Raw genomic sequence first — 20,200 nt, 5'->3', positions numbered from 1 at the left:
AACGCCAGTGAGGCTAGCAGATGGGCGTTTAACGCCCAGTCTGGCACCATTCTGGGCGTTTAACGCCAGAAAGGGGCACCAGACTGGCGTTAAACGCCAGAAAAGGGCAAGCTCCTGGCGTTAAACGCCAGAAATGGGCACCAGCCCGGCGTTTAACGCCAGAATTGGCCAGAAACGCATTTTTGCATGCCATTTGGTGCAGGGATGACTTTTCCTTGACACCTCAGGATCTGTGGACCCCACAGGATCCCCACCTACCCCACCACACTCTCTCTTCTTTCTTCTTTTGCTTGAGGACAAGCAAACCTTCTAAGTTTGGTGTGGTAAAAGCGTTGCTTTTTGTTTCTCCATAACCATTTATGGCACCTAAGGCCGGAGTAACCTCTAGAAGGAGGAAGGGGAAGGCAAAAGCTTCCACCTCCGAGCCATGGGAGATGGAGAGATTCATCTCAAGGGATGCACTTTCCTTCACAAAACTATAGGGAGCAAATCAACACCTCCCTAGGAGAATTGAGTTCCAACATGGGACAACTAAGGGTGGAGCACCAAGAACATTCTATCCTCCTCCATGAAATTAAAGAAGATCATAGAATCATGAGAGAGGAGCAACAAAGGCAAGGAAGAGACATTGAGGAGCTCAAGCACTCCATAAGATCTTTAAGAGGAAGAACAAGCCGCCATCACTAAGGTGGACCTGTTCTTTAATCTCCTTGTTCTTTATTTTCTATTTTTCGAAATTTTATGCTTATGTTTATCTATGTTTGTGTCTTATTACATGATCATTAGTATCTTAGTGTCTATGCCTTAAAGCTATGAATGTCCTATGAATCCATCACCTCTCTTAAATAAAAAATGCTTTAATCACAAAAGAACAAGAAGTACAGGATTTCGAATTTATCTCTGAAACTAGTTGAATTAGTTTGATGTGGTGACAATACTTTTTGTTTTCTGAATGAATGCTTGAACAGTGCATATGTCTTTTGAATTTGTTGTTTTAAGAATGTTAAAATTGTTGGCTCTTGAAAGAAAGATGGAAAAAGAGAACTGTTATTGAGGATCTAAAAAATCATTAGATTGATTCTTGAAGCAAGAAAAAGCAGTGGATACAAAAAAAAATTTCGAAAAAAAAAGAAGAGAGAAAGGAAAAGAAAAAGAAGGAAATAAAGTTGTGATCCAAGGCAACAAGAGTGTGCTTAAGAACCCTGGACACCTCTAATTGGGGACTCTAGCAAAGCTGAGTCACAATCTGAAAGGGTTCACCCAATTATGTGTCTGTGGCATGTATGTATCCGGTGGTAATACTGGAAGACAGAGTGCTTTGGGCCACAGCCAAGACTCATACACTAGCTATGTTCAAGAATCATTATGCTTAACTAGGAGAATCAATAACACTATCTGAGTTCTGAGTTCTTATAGATGCCAATCAATCTGAACTTCAAAGGATAGAGTGAGATGCCAAAACTGTTCGGAGGCAAAAAGCTACTAGTCCCGCTCATCTAATTGGAGCTATGTTTCCTTGATATTTTGGAGTCTATAGTATATTCTCTTCTTTTTATCCTATTTTGATTTTCAGTTGCTTGGGGACAAGCAACAATTTAAGTTTGGTGTTGTGATGAGCGGATAATTTGTATGCTTTTTGGCATTGTTTTTAGTATGTTTTTAGTATGATTTAGTTAGCTTTTAGTATATTTTTATTAGTTTTTAGCTAAAATTCACTTTTCTGGACTTTACTATGAGTTTGTGTGTTTTTCTGTGATTTCAGGTATTTTCTGGCTGAAATTGAGGGTCCTGAGCAAAAATCTGATTCCGAGACCAAAAAGGACTGCAGATGCTGTTGGATTCTGACCTCCCTGCACTCGAAGTGGATTTTCTGGAGCTACAGAAGCCCAATTGGCGCGCTTTCAACGGCGTTGAATAGTAGACATCCTGGGCTTTCCAGCAATATATGATAGTCCATACGTTGCCCAAGATTTGATGGCCCAAACCGGCGCTCAAAGTCACCCTCAGAAATTCCAGCGTTAAACGCCGGAACTGGCATGAAACTTGGAGTTAAACGCCCAAACTGGCATGAAAGCTGGCGTTTAACTCCAGAAAAGGTCTCTACACGAAAATGCTTCATTGCTCAGCCCAAGCACACACCAAGTGGGCCCGGAAGTGGATTTTTACGTCATTTACTCATCTCTGTACACCCTAGGCTACTAGTTTACTATTAATAGGATCTTTTGACATTGTATCAGTACCTCATGACACTTTACACGTTTTCTTTGTGTACCTTCCATGGCATGAGTCTCTAAACCCCATGGTTGGGGGTGAGGAGCTCTGCTGTGTCTTGATGGATTAATGCAATTACTACTGTTTCTCATTCAATCATGCTTGCTTCCATTCTAAGATAATACTTGTTCTTAATCCGGATGAATGTGATGATCCGTGACAATCATCATCATTCTCAACTATGAACGTGTGCCTGACAACCACCTCCGTTCTACATTAGATTAAGTAGTTATCTCTTGGATTCTTTAATTGGAATCTTCGTGGTATAAGCTAGAATTGATGGCGGCATTCAAGAGAATCCGGAAGGTCTAAACCTTGTCTGTGGTATTCTGAGTAGGATTCAATGACTGAATGACTGTGACGTGCTTCAAACTCCTAGCAGGCGGGGCGTTAGTGACAAACGCAAAAGAATCACTGGATTCTATTCCGGCCTGACCGAGAACCAACAGATGAATTCCGCGTGCTGTGACAGAGCATATGCAATTGTTTTCACTGAGAGGATGGGAGGTAGCCATTGACAACGGTGAAACCCTACATACAGCTTGCCATGGAAGGAGACTTGCGTGTTTGAAGAAGAAGACAGTAGGAAAGCAGAGATTCAGAAGATGGAGCATCTCCAAACCTCAACCTATTCTCTATTACTGCAAAACAAGTAACCATTTCATGTTCTTTTGCTTTTCACAATCAATCCTGATAATTTCTGATATCCTGACTAAGATTTACAAGATAACCATAGCTTGCTTCAAGCCGACAATCTCTGTGGGATCGACCCTTGCTCACGCAAGGTATTACTTGGACGACCCAGTACACTTGCTGGTTAGTTGTGCGGAGTTGCAAAAGTGTGATTACAATTTCGTGCACCAGTGGCTCTTGATATGCATAAGAAGGAGGTGATGGTTCTTGATAAGTGTAAAAAGAGGATGGTTCTTAGTATGAATAGGGAGATGGTGGCTCTTGATATGGGTAGAAAGGTGGTGGTTCTTGGTATGGATATGAAGATGGTGGTTCTTGATAGTTGGAATATGGAGCATTGAAGTTTCTTTGGTTTTGACTTTGCCAACCAAAATTTAGATAGTTCTTCCATCCACCATAATATGAATCACTACTCGGATGTGAGTAGTAATCCATGTGATCTCTCTCCATTATTTTTTCTTAGCATAAAACACCAAAAATGATTAAACGCACCATGTGGTAAATAGAAAAGTAAAGAAGAAAGAACAGAATTCAAAGAATTAAAATAAAACTACTAGGAAACACCAAACATAATTTCGGAAATTAAGAAAAATATTGGTGCTATTTAAAAATTTAAAATTTTTTTGAAATTTTATTTTTCTTATTTTTTTTATTATTTTTATTTTTTTATTTTTTTTGGAAAAATAATAAAACAATATTTAAATAAAAATTAAAACTAAAACGCCTAATCTAAGCAATCAAACAACTAATAGTTGTTAATCACTATCAATCCCCGGCAACGGCGCCAAAAACTTGGTGCGGATTTTACAACCCACATTACTAACCGGCAAGTGCACCGGGTCGTACCAAGTAATACCTTACGTGAGTAAGGGTCGATCCCACGAGGATTGATGGATTAAGCAACAATGATTGATTGATTGGCTTAGTTAGGCAAGCAGAAATTGGTTTTGAGATGTTCAAAAGGTTTAAGTTCGAATTCAAAATATCAAAAGTATAGACAATTAAATAAATTGGGAATAAAATATGGATAAACAGTTAAGGCTTCAGAGTTATCTATTTTTCCGGATTTACTTTTCTTACTAACTATTTTAATTATGTAGGATTTAATTTATGGCAAACTATATGTGACTAGACCCTAATTCCTTAGACCTTCCTAGTCTCCTCTAAAATTCATTAACTGCCAATTCCTTGGTCAATTAATTCCAATTAAAGGGTACATGATCAAATTCCAGTTTGCATGCCACAAAAACTCTAATTACCCAAAGAATAAAAGGATTATATGTCACGTATCCCGTTAAATCCAGATAATTAGAATTTAGGAGAATATGTTTTCAAGCTGTTGTTCAAGTATAGAGCTTTTCCAAGTTATACAAGAACTCAAATAGAAAGAGGGTCATACTTCCGTTCCACCCAAATTCATAAGATAAAAAACGAAAACAAGTCTTAAATATAAATCCAAAGCATAAATTAAAATAGAAAAAGTAATAAAATCAATCCATACAAATAGACAGAGCTCCTAACCTTAACAGTGGAGATTTAGTTGCTCATGGAATGTAGAATGTAAATTTGTATAGAATTTCCTAATGGAATCCCTCTAATGTAATGTACCTAATAGAAGAGAAGTCTCCCCTTTTTATAAATAATCCCAATTAATTTAAAATCTAATTATCTAAAAATAAAAATAATATCTTTTCCTAAAAGATAAGATTTGAATTTAAATTCGAATTAATTAACAGATTTCCAGTCGATGGATGGGGACCACTTGCTTTGTCCATTCTGCAGCTTCTAATCTGTGTTTTTTGGGCTGGAAAGTGGGTCAAAACAGCCTAGAAATCACCCCCAGCATTTTCTGTATTATTACAGATCACGTATGTGATGCGTCCGCGTCGTCCACGCGCTCGCGTCATTTGTGCAGATTCCAATCCACGCGTTCGCGTCAGGCACGCGATCGCGTCATTGCGATTTCTCCATTTCGCGCGGTCGCGTGAGCCATGCGTCCGCGTCGGTCTTCGCTTGTCATCTCTTTGGTTTCTTCTTTTTCTCTGCAGAAACTTCATCAAATCCCTTCGAATGCTACCTAAAATGAATAAAATTGCACAAAACTCAAAATAGCATCCATAGTGGCTAAAATTTAATTAATTCTAAATCAAACTCAACAATTTAGATGCAAATTCACTAGAAAAAGATAGATAAGATGCTCACGCATCATGGATTGGAAAAAGAGATGAGTTGGTTGTTTGAGTAATGGCGAGTTTAGATAGGATATCAGCTCGGCTATTATTCTCCCGAGGTATATATTGAATTTTGCACTTATAAAATTATGAAAGTAATGTTTGAACAGTTGCAAGGTATTTGGATAATAAAGGATCCTTTACTTGGTATAAATCATTTACCTGTTGTACGACGAGCAAGGAATCACAATACACCTTGAGTTCGGCAATGTTTAGATTGGTGGCGAGTTTGAGGCTGGTGATAAAAGCTTTGTACTCACTTTGATTGTTACTTGACTTGAAGGAAAAGTGTAGGGATTGTTCGATGACGTTACCATTTCCGTCTTCATGTATGATTCCAGCTCGACACCCTTGTGGATTAGAAGAACCATTTACATATAAAGATCATTGGGTTGAGTCTTTAGTTGTGTCTAGGACTATGAATTCGGCAATGAAGTCTGCCAAATATTGAGATTTGATTGGCCCTCATCCTTGATACCGGATATCAAACTCAGAGAGCTCAATCCACCATTTGACAAATCAGCCTGCTAATTCTGGCATTTAAAGCACTTGCCGTAAAGGTTGATCTGTCCGAACATATATTACATGGCTTTGAAAATATGGCCGAAGTCTTCGTGCCCAAAATATCAGAGACAAAGCCAGCTTCTTGATCTTCGAATAGCAAAGTTTGGCATTTTGTAGAGACTTACTGATGAAATAGATCGGCAGCTGTTGTTTTCGCCTTTCTGCAATAAGAACAGAGCTTATGCCCAGTCAGTGATAGATAAATATGGATAAAGCGGTTTCCCTTGAAGGTGTTTTTGTAAAACAGGTGGTTTTGAAATAGTTTCTTTTATGGTTGTGAAAACTTATTCACATTCACCAGTCCAATGAAAAGCCTTTTTCTTTTTTAATGTTTGGAAACAATAGAAAGATTTAAACGCTAGACAAGGGAGGAATCTAGAGAGCACGGCAAGTCTCCCTGTCCGTTGTTGGACTTCTTTGATGGTTTGTGGGCTCGTCATCTCCAAATCAGCTCGGTATTTTTTAGGATTTGCCTCGATTCCTTGGTTGGTAAGCATAAAGCCGAGGAACTTGCCACTTTGTACACCAAATGCACACTTCTCGAGGTTTAACTGCATGTTATATTTTCAAATTTGGGGAATATTTCTGCGAGGTCATCGAGGTGATTGTCGCCGAGCTTTGTTTTGGCGACCATATCATCTACATAGACTTCGATGTTTCTGCTGATCTGTTGGGCGAATAACTTGTCCATAAGGTGTTGATATGTTGCACCTGCATTCTTAAGACCAAATGGCATAACTTTATAACAGTAATTTCCATATTCAGTAATAAAAGCAGTCTTACTCTGACCGGATGGATGCATTAGGATCTGGTTGTAACTAGAGTATGCATCCATGAAGCTCAGTTTTTCATAACTTGAAGTATTGTCGACTAAACAGCCAATAGATGGCAAGGGATAAGAGCCTTTTGGGCATGCTTTATTGAGATCGGTGAAATCAACACACATGCGCCATTTACCGTTATGTTTCTTAACCATGATGACATTTGCCAACCATGTCGTGAATCTAATTTCCTGAATGAAGCCGGCATTGATTAGCTTCCTGGTTTCTTCCAGAGAGGCTTGTTTTCATTCATGGCCGAGGTTTCTCTTCTTCTGTGCTATAGGTTGGACAGACGAGTCCAATGCCAGCTTATGGGATATAATGGACGGGTCAATGCCGGGCATGTCAGCTGGGGTCCAAGCAAATAAGTCTGCATTTTTTTGTAGGAAAGCTTGGAATAAGGTCTTCTCTTCCAAGCTTAATATGGATCCCACATAAGTAAATTTGTCCGTGCTATATGCAAAATAAATTTTTTGTAAGTCCTCCGTTGGGATTGGTCGCTCGAGAGCGTCCACCCTTGGATCAAGGTCGGCCAAGACTTGGAGTTAGTCCTAATTGCTGATGTTGTGTACATGTGCTTGGATACTTCGGTTAGGTCTTTTAAAATTGTTGTTGTAACATTGTCTGGCTTCACGAGCATCACTATGAATAGTTGCAATTATATCATCCTACAAAGGGAACTTAACACAGAGATGACTTGTAGAGACAATAGCGCCAAACCTATTTAGAAATGGTCGGCCAAGTATCAATTTGTAAGGGCTGAAATAGTCAACTACTAAGTATTGAATATCCGAAGTTTTTGATAAGGGAACCTTACCGAGTGTGGTTTGCAACCACACAGATCCTAAAACCGGGACCCTTTCACCTGAAAAGCCGACCAGGTTTCCAGTGGAAGGTTGTAGCACGTTGTTACTTAACTTCATCTTTTGAAATGTGGATTAGAAAAGAATGTCGGCACTGCTCCCTGGGTCTAGTAGTACTTTTTTAACCAGGAGATCTTCGAACTGGATAGAGATCACAACAAGGTCATCAAGATTTGTCATGGTGGTATTGAAGTCGGAGGCTTGGAATGTCATCTGAGGATAAGGTGAAGGCATCTAAGGATGAGTTTGACTGGCTTCTATTAACAACATAGCTCGGTAAGAACGTTTCCTTGCCGAGCTTGTGGCGCCTCCACCTGCAAAACCTCTAGAAATACAGTTAATGATACCTCTTGGTTGGTCCGGATAACTTGTGGTCGGCCGTTCTTTATCTAGGCTGTTCTGTATTGCCGAGCTATGGTCACCAGAAGGAGGGGCATGTCGTTGTATATGCCCACCGATATATTTTTCGAGATGACCTTGTCGAGCTAGTCGCTCTAAAAGTTCCTTGGCGATGACACACTCGTCGGTGGTATGTCCATGCTTCTGGTGAAAGGTACAATACTTTGATTTGTCTGCACCCTTGGAATTTGGGTAGTTCTTGGCCTTTCGTGGTGACTTGATTAATTTGGAATTCATGATCTCTTTGATAATGTCATCGCGCTTGGTATTGAACTGAGTATATGATTCATAACGGGGAGTTGGCTTGAAAATTTTCTTGTTATCACGTGCTTTATCGTCTTCTTTATACTGGGGTCTTTTTGTTTTTTGAGCTTGTCAGAGTTCTTCAATGTCAATATGCCCTTTCGCCTTTTCTCGGAACTCGGCCATAATTTTTGGTTTGGTAAAAGTAATAGCTTCCTGGAATTTTTCTGGTCGGAGTCCGCTTTTGATGGCGTGCAATTCCACTTCAGGGTGGAGATCTGGTATACTCATAGCCACCTGTGTGAAGCGCATCATGTAATCTTTTAGGCTTTCATGCTGGGCTTGTTTGACTGTGTTCAAGTAATCAGAATCATGCAGGAAGATAGCTGATCCGACAAAATGCTCCTCGAATAGCTTTGACAGGTCTCAAAAACGAGAAATAGAATCTACAGGCAAAGAACAAAACCCATCAAGTGCAGGACCGTCTAAATAAGATGGAAAATAACGACGTAAAATTTTATCGGATGCACCGTTTACTATCATTATGGATGTGAACTTTATGATAATTTCTTTGGATCGCCTAACCCGTCGTATGGGGTTAAGGTAGTTGGCAGGGTGAACCTTCTGGGCAGCACAAAGTTCATCACTTCAGCAGTGAATGGTCTAGGCGAGCTATTTGTCTCGCCTTCTTCATTTTTTGGCCGAGCTTCTTCATTGTGTTCAGGTTGGGCTTCTTCATGCCGAGCAGTTTCGGAGACGTGTGTCGGTCTAGATTGATGCTCGGCTTCTTCTGTTCGCTCTTGTCGATCATTGTTATTTTTAATCTGAGCATTATTTAACTCGGCAATCTGATCTGCCATTCGCTAATTCTCCTCTACCATGTGCTGGTTAGCTTGTTGCAACTCAATTACCATCTGAAGAAGTTTGGCTGCTGTAGTTGGGAGTTGATCAGCCATGGTCGAAGGTGAAAATGTTTGGGCCGGTTAACAAAGAAAATATTATGTCTTCGACCCCACAGTGGACGCCAATTGTTCTTGTATGATGAGTACCTTAAGGGAAACTCGGCCTCTAGGAATCGACACCGAGTTGTTTCCTTTAACGCCGATTTATGAACTTCTGAAAGTCCAAGCTTTCTCCCTGAGAAAATGTCCAATTGCGGAGAGTATGAACGAGGGGGTGAGTGTACCTGCAAAAGCACTCTGATGCTTAAGTTAGTATTGAGAATTCAATGTGTGTTTTAAAGATGAAATATCATACCTTTATAAGTGGAGTAGAATAGGTCGGTTACGCTTTCGTTGGTCATCTACATTGAAGAATTGTTATTAGAATTTAGTAGGTGACATCACTAGGTCGGACATTTTATTTTAGGAGGTAATTCGTTGAGCCGAAATATAACGTTTTATGCCAAATTATAGTTCATAATGCTGAATTATAGTGTATGATGCCAAGTTATGACATCTGATTTGTAATGGTCATATCAAATATCATAATTGTATATATATGTGAAACGAAATACAATAAGAATGCCATCTTTATAATAAATAAAATAAAATGAATAAAAAAGAAGACACAAACACACAGGGTTAATATTTTGTATCCTAAAGAGGGGACACAAAAAAAACGTACTAAAGCTTCAAGCCTTTATTTTCTTTGGGGTTCGTCCGAATCTTCAAAACTTGATCTTCAACTTTTTTTCCTTCCTCTAATGGATATTGTCGACAATAATATTCATAGGCAAAGAACCAAAATTTATTTATTTTCCACGGGCAAGAAAATTCTCGCAACTTTCTCATTGAAACTATTGAAACCCTTAAAACCCGGGCTATGTGTAAATTCTCCTATCAGGTCTCTCATAATTGAAAAATCAGGCATTGACTTGCATCTATTATTTATTATTTATGCTGGATTGGAGAATACAGTGAAAAATAAAAAATGTGATAAGAGCAACGCAAGAGTATGGAGTTTAGAAACTAAGCTTGATTATCGAAATGGTTAATCACACATTAAGCACAAGGAATAAGTTGAGTTTGCTTATATACCAAATAATCTCCTAACTAACTTAGTTAACATAACTATTTAATACATTAATTGTTAGTTGATTAACCTATCAACTAATTGCTACATACTCTCTTAGCTGTCAAGCCTGTCATGACAGCTTTTGCCTTTCAGGATGTGATTATTGTTAGTGAACAAGTTGCTTTGGCTGCAACTACTTGAGGCTGCAGCTGGATCAAATTGATCAAGTAACATAATAATTCTAATCATCCATATCCAAAACTACATGTAACGAAAGGGATATAAAGGACAAATTATTAGTGTCGCATGTTTCTGGCTTTGCCCTTGAGCATAGCGAGAAGTGAGTGCATTGGATTAATAAGTGATAATCTATCTAGCAATCCATCATTTTTTAATTAAATATGTAATAGTGATGAATATGAAATTATTAGGGTAATTTACATAAACAAATCAAATAAATCACAATATTACACAATTATTCTAAAATAAAAAAACTTACATGTATGTTCGGTTTTGAGAACAAATTTATGTAAATCGAAACTATTTAAATTCGATTTATATTCACTCTATATAAATCAAATCAATTGAATTCGATTTAGCATAGTAGTAATAAATCAAATTGAATAGATTCTTCGGACACGCCTAGATACACCTAAATACCATCACGTGTCCAATCTTATTCTTAACATATATTTTTAAAATAAATTTAGATATAGTATATATTATTATTTATTAAAACATAAAATATTTTAAATACTTGATATAATTAAAATAAAATATTAAAAATTATTAAAAAAATTTAATTTATATTTTAATATCAATAAAATATCAAAATATTATTATAATTTATCTAAAAAATACTTTATATTTTATATATATACATGTCCCTGTGTCATATAAGATTTTAAATTTCGCGTATCGGCGTGTTGTGTATCGTGTCGTGTCCCGTATCCGTGCATCCTAGATTTTAAGTGTCTGTTCTATTGTCTCCATCATATTCTATCATGTCCACATAAACAAACACAGTTCTAAATAATAGGAAAATCTTCTAAACTAAATTCCATGTAAATTCACTAAAATCTCTAAATTCAGAAAAAGTGGAATTGTTAACATTATCAACAAGAACATCAACAGAAAATGGTAAACAAGGAAAGGGGAAAACGGACTATAACCATTTTTTACTTAACATTCTGAATCACGTTATGCTTTATTTAGCACAAGTGATTCTCCCTTCAGCTAAAATTGCTCTATATAGCAAGCTTTGGATGATCACTTCCCCTAAAAGAAATCATACAAGTGAGTAAAACGGACAAAGTTTTTCCACGGCATATGTCATTTGAAATTAAGATACCCTACATATGTACACAGAGTCACTGATTAGACCTGTATGACTGTGTGTGTTACAGAAAACACGGGAAACAATGATACAACAAAAGAAATTAAAATTACACTCGCGAATGATGACTATGGGGCAGATACTATGTTTCAGGCTATGGTAGTGCAACATAAGAAATACTTCTGAGGGGTCAGTTTTTACCATAATCCAAATCTATTAGCTCCTTACTCACTGTATCAACAGATGCCGAAATTATCAAACCAATGTATAATGGAACCAACAAAACCCAGCCTTGAAGTTTAAGAAGTGTTGCAAAAAATATCATTTCACATCAATCCTCTTGCATAATTGAGATCTTATAATTCTTTAAGGGTGCTGGGAAGCATCCTCTGGGATTCTTGGTCTCCAGAGATCTTCCATAGACTTCATGAAGTAACATCTGATTTGTAGGTCTGATTATCGTTATGATCATTGCTATAATCAGTTAATGCATGGTCAAAATTTGGCTCAGTGAGAACCACCACTGAGTGGCTTTGTTCATGAGTTGGTTCTTTCGGCTTTGCAGTTTCATGAGCATGATGTTCTTCAGTTGGATACACATATGATATACCAAACTTCTGTCCATGAGTTAGTCCTGGGCAGACACCCTGCACAATGATAACAAAACATGACAAATTGTTGCAATTGGAATTGTAAAATACTAGTAGTTACAGGCACTTCATGTCTAGGGTTAAGGATAAAAAATTCAGTAAGGGATCGTGTAAAAAGATTGTGTACAAAAGTATTCGTGGGTTTAGAAAATGTGACCAAACAGGCAGTTTTTCTTGCTCCAAAGGCCTTATATGGTAAAAGATACAATAATTCTTGATACCGGTTTCTGTGGAGTGTTGAATCTGTATTTATTCTTAAACATATCAATCATTCACTGGCATTAGAAACGGTCCTGTCCGCAACCGCAAGTAGTACTGAGCAGGAGTAACCGAACAATGTGAAAAGAGGGGAAAGTACGGATTTAGAACAGATCAAAGAAAGAGTACTAAGTACCTTGATCAAACCTGTAATGGCAGTTGGATCAAAAGTTGGTAAGTCTGATGAATACCTAGCTTTAGTCCAACCTGCATGAAATCTACTATTGTTGGATTCTTGCTTATCATTGTCAGACTCTGAGACACGATAGCTTTGTCTCAAATCTTCACTTCTACAATAAGCCCCATGGTATAAGCAATGTTCTCTCACTAGGGAGATTTGAGGAGTTGCAGGCAGCAAATGCCCTTCAGTACTAAATACATACCTGTTTTCACAGGTTGGAAACAAAGATAACTTAATTTCATTGTAAACTGTAGGGCCTCTGAATTGTAAATGCAGAAAAGTTCCCTCACTTGTATGGCCCGTTTTCCACGAGATTATCAGGACCCACAGCCAAATCAAATAGAAGCCATAGATACTTGACCTATTTGGAACAAAGGTTATTAGTTGCAATTCTCTCAAAACATAAATAAATAAATACAATAAAATAAAATAAAAGGAAGAAAAAAAAGACAAACGTGAAAAGCAAGACAGATGAGGGGAATAGTCATAGTTTATAAAGGGATGAAACAGATAAATTCATTTTCAAACAAAATAGACCCGTTCCTTGACATCAAAGCCTCAACTGAAGGGTAGGCCTTTTTTCCAGATTTTGTGAAGGATTCCAACTGGAGCCAAATAAAGGTGGATTTACCTCAGTTGACAATCATCTTCAATTAACACAACTAAAAGTAGACCTTCACTTCTGTTATTTGGCTTAAAAACTTTTAAGAGGACAAAATTGCTCTCAAATTAACTCATGTCGGATTTGTTCTTACTGTCTCAGCTAGGAAGAAGCTCTCCATGTGATCATCCTGGTTGTGATGCTCAACATCTGAAATGTGACAATATCCACAAGGACATCGAGTCCCATACTGTAAACTAGCAATCATGTCTCGCCCAGCATCAAGATATCTACATAGGATGAAGTTTTCAAGCCATACAGAAAATTAGACAGGCAACAACTCATCAGTAACTAACAATGTACACAGATAGTGCTATAAGTACTCATATTACCATGTCTAGAAAAGCATGTATAAGAAGCTAAATTTTAAAATGATAGCGTGAACTATAAGCAAGATATAAGCAGACCTAGGATCTCTGGTAGCTTTGTACAGCCAATAAGTACTCTCTATCAGCTCAGGCCGTAAAGGGTAACTCTTCTGCCCATGCTGAAATACGAAATGAAAAAAAATTATAAACAGCTCATGATAGTATAAGTCAAACAAAAATTTCCTTAAAAGCATTTTAAGGCATTCATCTATTTGCAATGGGCATGATTAGGTAAAATTAAGTCGTGATGATAGCCATGAACTGCAAGGTGATGAAGCTAGACTTGAAAAGGCTTATAACAGTGTTTATTGAGGATGTCTCTTTCAGGTGTTGATGGGTTTTGATCAGAGGTGGATTTCATCCTGTTTATCCCAGATCTGCGGTGTTGGTGAACCTACTAAGATGTTCCAAAGCGGCAGAGGGAAGAGATTGGGGTGATCATCCTATTAAAAACAGATACTCAACGAATCAGTTAGGCTCAGAACCATTGGGGGAACCATACCCAATTGTCTTACTAGTAAAGCTAAGGAAGCCAGCACACTCTTTTATTTAAGAGCTACTCTAAAAAAGATTGAGATATTGTGAGCTTGTCGTGGGCACTCATGGACGTTGCACATGATGGGCCTCCGTGAAACCTAAAGTCTAAATTCTGAAATCGCACTGGGCATATTTTAGTATACCTTTTTTATTCCAGAAGCTGCGGAATGCCTGATCATAATACAAGTAAATGGTTAAAGCATTGAATCCAAAACATATGCTATAGTAACAATTCTTGCCCATGTGGTATATGTAGGATCAAAGAACATAGCCATACAGCTAGGTAGTGCTTGAACCAAGACAGATATCTGCAATTTTGGTGGAGGGGATAGAGACCACATAACCTCTGACACAAACTGAATGGCTAACTCAATATTTCATATTGTAACAGCAGCTTACATTGCTTGATGACATAACACAGAACACAAAATTGTTACATCCATCTTGAATAAAACAACTCTACTTCCGATTAGTTTCAAAATCACAACTGTTGCACAGTCCTATATCTCACACAGCACTTTCTCTTATATGGTGTTTAAATTCTATTTCAAAAGGATATGCCACTCATTCTTGCATTATACGGAAGTTACAAACCATTACTTAAACGGAGCATTCTATTTGGACACCCATTAATCATTGGATATTGTTTATCTGTGTATAACTTTTATATGATTCGTTCTAATCTGTGGGAACTGTACATTAAGCAATTTATTATTGCTTCGGTTTCTCAAAGCTTCCCTCTGTAATTCCCTTTGAACTCACTGTGGGATAGAATTTTGTTCGTTGTCTCTTTACAATTCAGCTTGCACTGTTTCAAGAGTGTCATTTTCAGACATTGTCTGATGCTGGGCCTTCTTGCTGCATTCAATTTTTAATTTTCCGTTGCATCCCAGTTCTCCTGTTTGGATCTTATTAACTTCTTAGATGTAGTTGCCCTATTTTCTATCTGATCGTATCTCCCCCAAGTAACCGGCTCATTTAAGAGGAGAAAACTAAATAAGATTCACCAGATTACTAATTACTCTCAGCTGTTAGGAATAAACATACCTGAACAGTGAGACTAGCAAGATTAAAACCTTCAGGGGTAAAACCATATCTTCTCCAGACACTCAAGAAGGCAGCATGAGTTCGAATCGCAGGATCAATATCACCAGCTAAAACCTTGCAAAAATACATGTTTTGCTTAGCCCTAGCTATAATATTACTACTTATCCATATTCAACAAGAAGCAACAAAAAAAGAGAAACCTGAAGGCCAGGCCAGAATGCCTGGAGACTGTTAAACAGCGGCCATACTATAGCAGCAGAGTCCATATTCACTTCTACATACCTATGAAAATAAAGAAAAATCCAAGTTTCATAATAAAAATACATTTGAAATAAACACACCGATGATTTTTGAAAAGAAATCTACAAACAAGTAGTCAAGTTTACAGGGTGGCATACATAGCCACAAGCTTTTACCAAGGATCATGGTAAAGATAATGCATGGCAGCAGCATAAGCTTCCTGGAATATATACAAGTATTCCTCATCTCCAAATAATAAATAAGCCTGAAATGTCATGCATGGAAGACAAATCAGAGAACCTAAAATAATACTAATTAACAAAGCAAAGCCCAAAATATAGAGAAAATTACAATACAAAGAACTCTTGGTAAAAATATTTCAACTGGTTAATAATGTTAAAAATTGATTAATCTAACACTGGCACAGATCCACAAAAGGACTCATTATCACACAAAATGTGAGCAAAACTCCTTTAGCAACGTGAATATTTTGGTTTATTGATGTGCATTAAGATAACTATAAGGAACAACAGTTCTTTTGCACAGAAACAGATATTAGTCATTTTAGTGCAAATTGCTCATAGAGGCTTCACCATGTCAACTTCGGCTACTAACCTTCAATAGATACTCATAGAAGGAATCAATACTAGTCCCTATTCCTGCATCCTGCAAAATGGCAAAGAGACAGCTGTAATAATTGTTGAAATCCACATGTAGGAAAATTGCATATCCTAACAAGTTTAATATATTCTGGTGTAGAAAAGACACTGGGACAACAGAGCAACAGCAATTAGAGAAGTATTGGGAGAAGTCCTTAGAAATCTTATTGATCTAACTTATAACAAATGAATTTACTATATACCTTCTGTGTCCATTCACCTGTAAAAACATTAATATGAGCACCAACCAGATTAAGCTTTGAACGCCGTGCCCAAAGTCCACGCACTGCATTCTTGGTTACTTGTTCAAAAACTGCACGTCAAAAAATCACATGCAAGGACTATGAGTAACATCCTTCATTAACAACGATCTGAGGAAAAACAGTATGCTTACTAGGATCATTTATCAAGCGGCTTAGAACTCCAAATTCAAGAGTCAAGGTTCCACCACCAGCTGTAGAAGTTATCTAAGCACAGAACAACAGATTTTTAGCACAACATAAAAACACACAATAGGCACTCTATAGAATACCTAAATATTCTGTGACACAAGAAAAAAGGGAGCAAAGGTTACATCATTACCTTGCTTTCATGTTTATCAACTCCATGTAACAAATTTACAGATCCAAAAGGAATTCCTGAAACACAAAACGGCATAGAACAGTCAATATATGATGTACTATACAACAACAACGAAGTCTTGTCCCACTAGCCACTAGATGGGGTTGGCATAAGGATCATACAATATCATTGCCCCTTGTCATGAACCATATCTGAACTCAACCTATTTACGCTTAAATATCTTATGATCTACTTATTCAGAGTCTTCTTAGGTCTGCCTCTACCCCATACCACCAAACTATCTCCTATTTGATCTACCCTCCTGACCAAATGCTTTTTTGTTCCCCCTCCCAACATTTGGAAACCACCTATGGCAAAATTCCATTAACTTTTCAACAATAAGTTTCACTCCCAATTTTTCTCTCGTGTCCATTCCTTACTATGTACTACAAATACAATAAAACAGCATCCTCTTCCAGCTAAGCTGAAAATATGCGGAAGTTTGCATCAATCTAAGCAAATAACTACAAATGGTGTTTTCGAGGGAATGTTCCTTGGTTCCTATTATCTTAGATTCTTTGGAGCTTATATCCAGTATGTTGTATGTAAACATACAAAGAGATCTGCTTGTTATTTAGATGGGTGTGGCTGTTGAATGTTTAAGCAAAACAATAATGGCCAAAATTTTGAAAGCATGTAGTTTATGTCATTCGTTGGTGCATTATGGTTGAATTTGAAGCAGAATGCAAGCATCTTTAAGGGATATGATTATGACTATGTTCTTAGCATTTTTTGGTGTTCTGACCATGGCTTGTTTCAAGGGAGTTGAGCTCTCTGATTTGCATAGAGAATGTATAGCAGTGCATGTGTTGTCAAGACCTGATGTTACTATGGTGATAAAAATAAAATAGAAGAGATATGCTGATGTTTCTTTTTATTTCAAATAAAAAAAGGTGCAAATAATATAATCCTTTCACTAAAGGAGACAGACTATTTTCAGAGTAAAACCACTAAAAGATAATTGCAGTGAAGTATGCACAGAGTAATACCATACCTGTCGGAGTATCAAAAGCTGGTAACAGCCTCCTGCCTAGATCTTCAGCTAAGTTCAGTAACTGATTATCATATGAAGGAACTCTCATGCCCTACACAGTGAATGTAAAGATAATTCGAAAAGGACCTCAGAACTATGGTGTACAGATTTTGTAGCTGAAATGAAATACCAAATCAGTACACCATGATTACATAAATACTACAATTGAAAACAATGAAAACCTTATCTTACTAAGTGGAACCAGTGACATGGATTAAAAAACACCGTATTGTTTACAACATTGTCATTAAAATATCTTACAGTAGTTCAACCCATGATTTTCTATGTCTTACTTTACCTCTAGGAGTCAGGACTCTGTCATTTGATTCATTCTCCTTACTAGGGATATCTATGCACCATCTCCATGATATCTAAATCACCTAAAGCAAAATTCTACAACCTTCTCTATAATAAGCATTACCCCAACTATCGTTTAATTCCTCATTCCTTATCCTATTTGTTTATATATCCATCATCCATCATAGCATCCTTATCTCTGTTTTTCACCATTTTTGCAAGACTTTATAACTCCAAATGCAGTCCCATATACTATTGTTGGTCTTATATGTGTGCAGTAAAATTTATCCTTGAGCTGTAATGATACGTTTTTATTCAAAATAATAGCTGAAGCACCATTCCACTTCGACCACCTAGATTGAATCCTTTTGTTATGCTTGCTTCTATTTCTCCATCAGTTTGGATAAACAAACTGAGATACATCTTACCTTTACTTATACTAAAACCTTCATCATTTACCAATAAACTCTTATGCTGGACTCATAAAAAAGTAAACAAATAACCACAAAGTCAATGCTGAACTACCTAGATCCTAATATAAATTGTTAGAATCACTAGACTATTATCAAAATACAAAAATGCAGGTATGTAATAATGTATATAACAGATACCGTAGCGTAATCACTGGCTATAAGATGAGCCGAAAGCAATCCTCCAAGAACTCTGATTGTCGTCTCAAACAAAGAAACAGTTTTGTTCTGTAACCGACCAAAAAGTAATTAAATTCATCCTTAACTCCAAATTGAGTACAGAAACTTGAAATTCAGCTGCTTAGCCATTCACTCACAATATCAAAGCGAATATTTTTACCAATCCATTCAACGGAAGCGGCAAAGCGGTCACGGTCACCGAGTAGAGCCAAAGTGTCCAAAGAATCAATCTAATAGCACCAATCACAATTATCATCAAAATTATCTTATAAATAATGAATGGATTAATTAATTTTGGTGATTATACTTATACTCGCCAAAGTTAAGGCGTAGCCACCGAGAGTATCTTCTCCGGCGCAGGACATAGGGCGCAATTCGTCGAGAGGGAAAGCGTTGTCCATGTATCCATTGAAGGCGTGATAGAACATTTCACAAACCTGCGAAATTCGATTTCAAATTTTCAATTCAATTTTCATTGCAAGATGAAAGTAGGTAGGTAGGTTGGTAGTGAGTGAAAGAGTGGGTACCTCATCTCTGAGAAGTTTGGCTTCGTCGGGAGTAACGGAATCGGCTAGAGTCAAATCTGGATGTAGAGAATGAAAGAAGAGTAATAGAAATATCAAGCCAGGTTTTCTCCCAGCTGCTTCCATTTCCTTTCAACCAGATAGCGGGGATGCTACAATACTCTCATCAGTTCTTTTCTTTTTCTTCGTATTTCGCATTTCTTTCTCTTTCTTTTGCTTTTTTCCTTTTTTTTTTTCCATTAGATTTGGACCACACAGCTTTTGCTGAACCTTGGCCCAAACCATGTAGCAAGGCCCAATAAAAACAAAAAAACAAGTGTGGTTCTGCCATAACTCGTAAGTGGTTATAGTTTCAGGAGAAAAAAATGATTCTGTGATGAAGAAGTTGGGGATCCAAGAAACACAGGCAACAAGGATAACCTTATAAATGGCTGATAAGTTTTTGAGGCAGGCATATGGGCTAGTGAATAACGTATTGGTCAAGGTTAGAGACCTTTTCCTCCCTACAGATTTTGTGATACATGACATGGGAGAGGAAATAGATGACTTCATCATCCTAGGAAGGCCATTCCTGGCCACCGAAAGAGCCCTCATTGGTGTTGAGAGAGCTGAAATGGTGCTCAGGTTGCATGAGGACTGGATAGTTTTCAAGGTTTTTAAACCTCCACCATTATCTGACAAAGGAAGTACTTGCATGCCACTACACAAGTCTCCTCCTTTGGTGGAACCAATACTATTTCCCTTGACATCAAACCTAAGTTTAGTGTTGGGTGTGCGTTGTCTACTAAGGAAAGAGACCCCAAGAAGAAAGTACCTAAGGGCTGGCAAAATAAGAAGATTCCCACTAAGGACTTCTCACTTGGGATGAGAGTGGTATTTACTAGAAGGCCAGTCATACGACATACTGTGAATAGGATCCTATCTCTGGAACATGTTGAGCTAATTCATGAGATCATAGAAAAGAAGTTCACATTGAGGGGTGAGGATTTAAGCCTCTATGACTATTTTCCTCCTTAAAGGAGCTGACAGTCAAGCTA

The 20,200-nt window shown here is 37.5% G+C and overlaps 1 protein-coding gene across 1 annotated transcript; it reads right to left on the bottom strand.

Annotated features, from left to right (window-relative positions):
• Positions 1–11,398: 11,398 nt before the first annotated feature.
• LOC112711181 (alpha-mannosidase I MNS4) lies at positions 11,399–19,436 on the bottom strand. The gene is made up of 17 exons (XM_025763784.3): positions 19,167–19,436; positions 18,957–19,076; positions 18,777–18,869; positions 18,601–18,687; positions 17,654–17,744; positions 16,621–16,676; positions 16,433–16,505; positions 16,242–16,351; positions 15,995–16,045; positions 15,556–15,644; positions 15,340–15,421; positions 15,140–15,253; positions 13,595–13,674; positions 13,282–13,417; positions 12,817–12,887; positions 12,482–12,728; positions 11,399–12,084 (listed from the first exon to the last, which is right to left on the bottom strand). Exons 1-17 carry the CDS (start codon positions 19,287–19,289, stop codon positions 11,863–11,865), a joined length of 1,845 nt encoding a protein of 614 aa, XP_025619569.1. The 5' UTR covers positions 19,290–19,436; the 3' UTR covers positions 11,399–11,862.
• Positions 19,437–20,200: the final 764 nt, after the last annotated feature.

The sequence above is a fragment of the Arachis hypogaea genome, chromosome 9 (genome assembly GCF_003086295.3).
Source record: "Arachis hypogaea cultivar Tifrunner chromosome 9, arahy.Tifrunner.gnm2.J5K5, whole genome shotgun sequence".
Lineage (NCBI taxonomy): Eukaryota > Viridiplantae > Streptophyta > Magnoliopsida > Fabales > Fabaceae > Arachis > Arachis hypogaea.
The sequence above is the reverse complement of the archived record's forward strand: the minus strand, read 5'-3'. Positions and strand labels throughout refer to the sequence as shown.